We start from the raw sequence: 4,797 nt of genomic DNA, 5'->3' as shown, positions 1-4,797 counted from the left end.
TGTTCCAGCTCTCCATTGACACTCATGCGGTACCAGAGCTCTGGAAAAGATCAGTTATTATTCCAGTTCCTAAGAAAGCGTGCCCTCGAGTGAATAATGACTTTAGGCCGGTGACTCTAACCTCTAACGTTATGAAAGCATTGGAGAAACTGCTAATCCAAGAGCTTCGTGTAGAGGTGGAACCACACCTAGACCAACATCAGTTTGCGTACAAAAGGAAACGCAGTACGAGTGATGCCATTTTAACTATAATGCACCTAGTTTCAAAACATCTCGAGAGTCCCTCTGCATATGCCAAATTAGTTTTTATCAATTTTAGCTCTGCTTTTAACTGTATCCAGCCACACATCCTCCTTCAAAAACTGACTCAGCTGAACGTGAACCCCTTCCTAATCTAGTGGTACTGTTCATTCCTGTCAAACAGGCCACAGCAGGTTAAACTTAACTCTGCTCTCTCGGATACTGTACTGAGCAGCACTGGTGCCCCTCAGGGCTGCGTCAGTTCGCCGTTTTTATTCACATTGTACACCAATGACTGTGTCAGCTCCCAGCCAGACCAGCATATGGTGAAATTTTCAGACGACACTGTTATACTTAGTTTGTTAAAAACCAATACCAACTTTAACAGCCACAGATCTGGAGTGGACAGGTTTGTGAGCTGGTGTGACGCTCACCAACTCCAGATTAATACTGGTAAAACAGTGGAGATGCTGATGGATCCAAGGTCAGTTGGGGATCACAGCTCCGTAGCCATACACGGACGTAACATTGACCAGGTTAATTCTTATAAATATCTGGGGGTCCATATTAATAGCGACTTAAGCTGGCACACGCAAGTGTCAAGTGTCTGTGCCCGAATCCACCAGCGCCTGCATTTTCTACGTCGGCTCAGAGTGTTTGGTGTCTGTAGGAATATTATGTTGATTTTCTATAGAGCAACCATTGAATCTGTCTTACAGTATGGCATTATCAGCTGGTTCGGCAACCTAACTGTTAAATCAAAGGCTCAGATATTAAATCTGATTAAAACGGCAGGGAAAATCATGGGTATGACAGCACCTGTAACTCCCCAAGACCTGTTTGAACAATCAATCCTTAAACTTGCGGATAACATCTTATCTGACACATCTCACGTACTGCACTCTGAATATGTTTTATTGAACTCAGGAAGGAGGTATAGAGTCCCTCTATGTAAGCACAACAGATATAAGCATTTGTTCATCCTACTCTCAGTCAAGCTCATTAATGGGCAGATTGTTCAGGATGGACGGAAATGATCAGGGGCTATGTGACGCTGAATTTGCACTTTATGAATTGCACTTTATGAATTGCACTTTATGTGACTCTGCTGAGTATTTTATTTATTATATATTGTTCATTGTTATTTTTGACTATTGTATGTGTGTAGTGGAATGTTGTTGTGGGTGGAATGTCCTGTCTGCAGCAGACCCCTCTGTCCGAGACAAATTTATCCCACGGGAGACAAATAAAGATACCTTGACCTTGACCTTGAACAGTGTCACGTGTGATGATTTACAACAAATGCATTGGTCTGAGTTTCTTGAGTGGCTAAAATCACTGCAGCAAAGACAAAAAAGCTGCGGAGGTTAAAACAGATGCGCATGTCAAACATCGGGTCCGGATACGACGGCATCTACATACATAGAATATTGGATATTAAACCTTTTAAATAAAGCTTTTTGAACCCGTGATGTTTTTTCCAATGGTCTAGATAAGTTCGTTATGAATAATAATAATAATCATTATTATTGTTATTATTATTTCAGGGGTGCTGAGATGAAGCACCCCTAAAAAGGGTCTAAAATTGCCCATGGCTGACCTACCATGAACTGTCAATGTGATAGAGTGATAGAAGAAACAATGCAACATTAAACAAACATGCAAACAAAGACAAACTGTCACAAACTCTTAAGGCAAGGTCAGGAATGTGTTTTTATTTATAGCAGATATAACTGGAACAAGAAGAATGATAAACAGATAAAACATCATCAGTTATGTAAAATGAAAGGAGGCTGCTGGTAAATTGCACAACTTTCCTGAAACAGGTTTCCTGCACGCAATAGAAGTATCTGAGCATGTGTGTCTGCTGGCTGCCAAAAACAAGTCTGACTGCGGACTGCAGCCAGCTGGAAAACAGAATTTGTGTTAACAGTGTCAACAGGTGCATGTGAATCTGCTACATTTACTTGATTTTCTAACTAAGAAGACAGTAGAAGGAGGATACATACAGAGTTAGCACAGTGACTATATAATGTTCACTTGTTTAGGTTTCGTTGAAGTAGTCAGGCGTGGATCCAGACTTCATTGTGGTGAGTAATAGACAAATACGGCTCATAGCCAGCTCCAGAGAAACTGTTGTGGTCATAGGTTTTCAAAGCTTTGTCCAAGACAGCACAAAGCTGCTCTTTGGTTGTTTGACCACTTGCCAAGCTTGGAAAGCCACCGAAGACCCTTTCGTGTAATGTGGAAACAAAAACAGGAGAAAAGGGTTTCAGATTACGATCAAATGCATTGTAAAAGTCATCATACAGTTTCAGATTTAAGCTGGTGTGAGGCGTTATTTGGTTCTCTCATTCTTTTTATTTAGCTTCAGTTTCTGTGTTGAATGAATGTTGTGTTTAACTCGCTTGCTTAATGCACAATTTTCTTTTTTCTTTGTGGATTAACATGACAAACAAGATAGTGACATTGAACAGAAAAAACACACAAACAGATAAGCAGAACAATCAGACAAACAAACCAAAATAAATAAATAAAATAAAATAAACCAATAGTATAGAAAAGTTACGACAGTGTAAGTGTTAATATCATTACAGTCTGGGAGTAGAAATTAGACTCAGGTATGGTGTGTGGTGTGTATGGTGTGTGTGTGTGTGTGTGTGTGTGTGTGTGTGTGTGTGGCTGGATGTTTGTATGCCAGGTTCCGTTTGTGTTGAGGATCCTGGACATGTGAGGGGTATGGCAGTTGTGGCACAGAAGAACACAGTTTAATGCACAATTTTCTGATGGCTTAAATCTGCATTATTAGCTTAAAGTAAATTCTGACCTCAGTAAACGTCAAATGTAGTTAGTCATTTTACCCATTGGAACTTCTGTCCCATTACTTTTTGGAAGCTTTCCTTACTAAATAATAAAAGTGAAAAAGTTACAACTGCTTACTTGACATAGTAGATGCCCGCAGGTTTGGTTTCAAATGTGACTAATTCATCGAGGGTTTTAGGCTTTTCTGTGTTGGGAGGAACAAACCAGGACAAAGTGCAGCCGTCTGGACCTTGTGTGAGCAGCACAGGCCAGGTGTCATCACGGATTATATACCCTGGAGGAGACAAACATTTCTTTAATACTGTATGTAAAGATTAAAAGATAGTAAAAAGATAGTAAAAACTTTTACTGTTTTCGGGGAAAAAAAAAACTACAGTTATAAACATCTGTATGGATTCTTAGAAATCTTTAATGGTGCATTTTACAAGGATACATAAAAGCAAGACCTTATTTTAATTCCATTCTCCACCATACTTACTTGTTCAGTAATATACCGCACCCATTTAATGACCTCTGTCTTACGCATGAGTTGCTGGGAACAGCAATTGTTTTGCTCCTAAGGTTGAGTATGTTTTTTTTTTCCTTGAACAAAATTATAAAACTGTCTGTATGTGTGAAGCATTTGTTTTCGACTCTGACATACCTGCTTCCTTCTGTTTATTGCAGTAATCCTTCAACCTTAAATGTGCATCCCATATGGCACTGTTGTCTACCTTGGTGGTGAGCCATTCAGTTTCACCATAGGAACGCATCTCAAAATCCTGTACACAAAAGAAACAGTTTTCCAACATGACCTCTGGAAAAAGAGCATGCCAACAACATGTGTGTGTGTGTGTGTGTGTGTGTGTGAGATAACTGCTTTAAAAACCTACCTCATTTTTATCACACACTTCGTATTTGGGACAGGTCTCGTTACTGCACAAGCTTTGTCCTCTGCAGAGTGACACCAGGAGAAAAGATACCAGCAGGACCAGTGGCTGCTCCATCCTCCCCGACTCTTCAAAATAACACCACAAAGCAGCTGCAGACTGTTTTAGGCTGAATGAGCACACCGATTTACTGGTTTATCAGGTTAACACAGACACTCCCACATTGTTGTCCCCCCTTGAAGGAAGATACCTCCGCGTCACAATGCCACAAGTAACTTCCTGTTCAGATCTTTTTGGGATAGTCAACAGATATTTGAAACATGTTGATCTTTTTCTGACTTTTATCTTGTTTTATTCACATTGTAGGGCTTAGTTCAGTACTAAACAAAGATTCATCTTGTCCATGCAAACTGCTAATAAGTTCAAGGCAAATACTATGTGACATGAGCAGGCACAAATACACACTGTACTGTAGAAAGAGGAGAGCCAGATATACTCAGGATATGATATGACGTGCTATCATCTGTTCACAACATGTCTCTGAACTTTCACATTAACAAGCAGCAGGTTTACAGACAATGATTAATTCACTGTTTCACAGTCTATCTTAAAAACACATTAAAAGAGTACTCATCATAATTGCTCCTTATGTCCATATTTGCCATAAAAATGTCCCTTCCACCATTGATTTTTATATAAGTAGACTAAGTGAAGCCAGTATGAACAGCAGGAACAATTATTCTTAACAAGTAACAAGATATGTTTTTAGATAGACCTTCAGATACCATTCTCAAAAACTTTTATTTTTTCTAATTTTTTATTGTATTTCTTATTATTACTTTTCCCATCAAGCCCCATTGTCCTT

The 4,797-nt window shown here is 39.4% G+C and overlaps 1 protein-coding gene across 1 annotated transcript; it reads right to left on the bottom strand.

Moving 5' to 3' along the window:
- Nucleotides 1-1,935: 1,935 nt before the first annotated feature.
- soul2 (heme-binding protein soul2) lies at nucleotides 1,936-4,088 on the bottom strand. The gene is made up of 4 exons (XM_069658897.1): nucleotides 3,936-4,088; nucleotides 3,707-3,824; nucleotides 3,181-3,337; nucleotides 1,936-2,472 (listed from the first exon to the last, which is right to left on the bottom strand). Exons 1-4 carry the CDS (start codon nucleotides 4,047-4,049, stop codon nucleotides 2,304-2,306), a joined length of 558 nt encoding a protein of 185 aa, XP_069514998.1. The 5' UTR covers nucleotides 4,050-4,088; the 3' UTR covers nucleotides 1,936-2,303.
- Between the last annotated feature and the right edge of the window lie 709 nt (nucleotides 4,089-4,797).

The sequence above is a fragment of the Semicossyphus pulcher genome, unplaced genomic scaffold, assembly GCF_022749685.1.
Source record: "Semicossyphus pulcher isolate SPU_LCO1_2020_fin unplaced genomic scaffold, fSemPul1.0.p SCAF_12, whole genome shotgun sequence".
Classification (NCBI taxonomy): domain Eukaryota; kingdom Metazoa; phylum Chordata; class Actinopteri; order Labriformes; family Labridae; genus Semicossyphus; species Semicossyphus pulcher.
This window is presented reverse-complemented; position numbering and strand designations above follow the sequence as displayed.

Bases quoted from the DNA above. Each gene is read 5' to 3' on its own strand.
- soul2 (XM_069658897.1), bottom strand. From the start codon at position 4,049: ATGGAGCAGCCACTGGTCCTGCTGGTATCTTTTCTCCTGGTGTCACTC. The intron at 3,338-3,706 runs GTATGTCAGAGT...TGTCTCCTCCAG, and splicing joins CAATAAACAGAAGGAAGCAG to GGTATATAATCCGTGATGAC. The intron at 2,473-3,180 runs GTAAGCAGTTGT...ATTACACGAAAG, and splicing joins GCGGGCATCTACTATGTCAA to GGTCTTCGGTGGCTTTCCAA.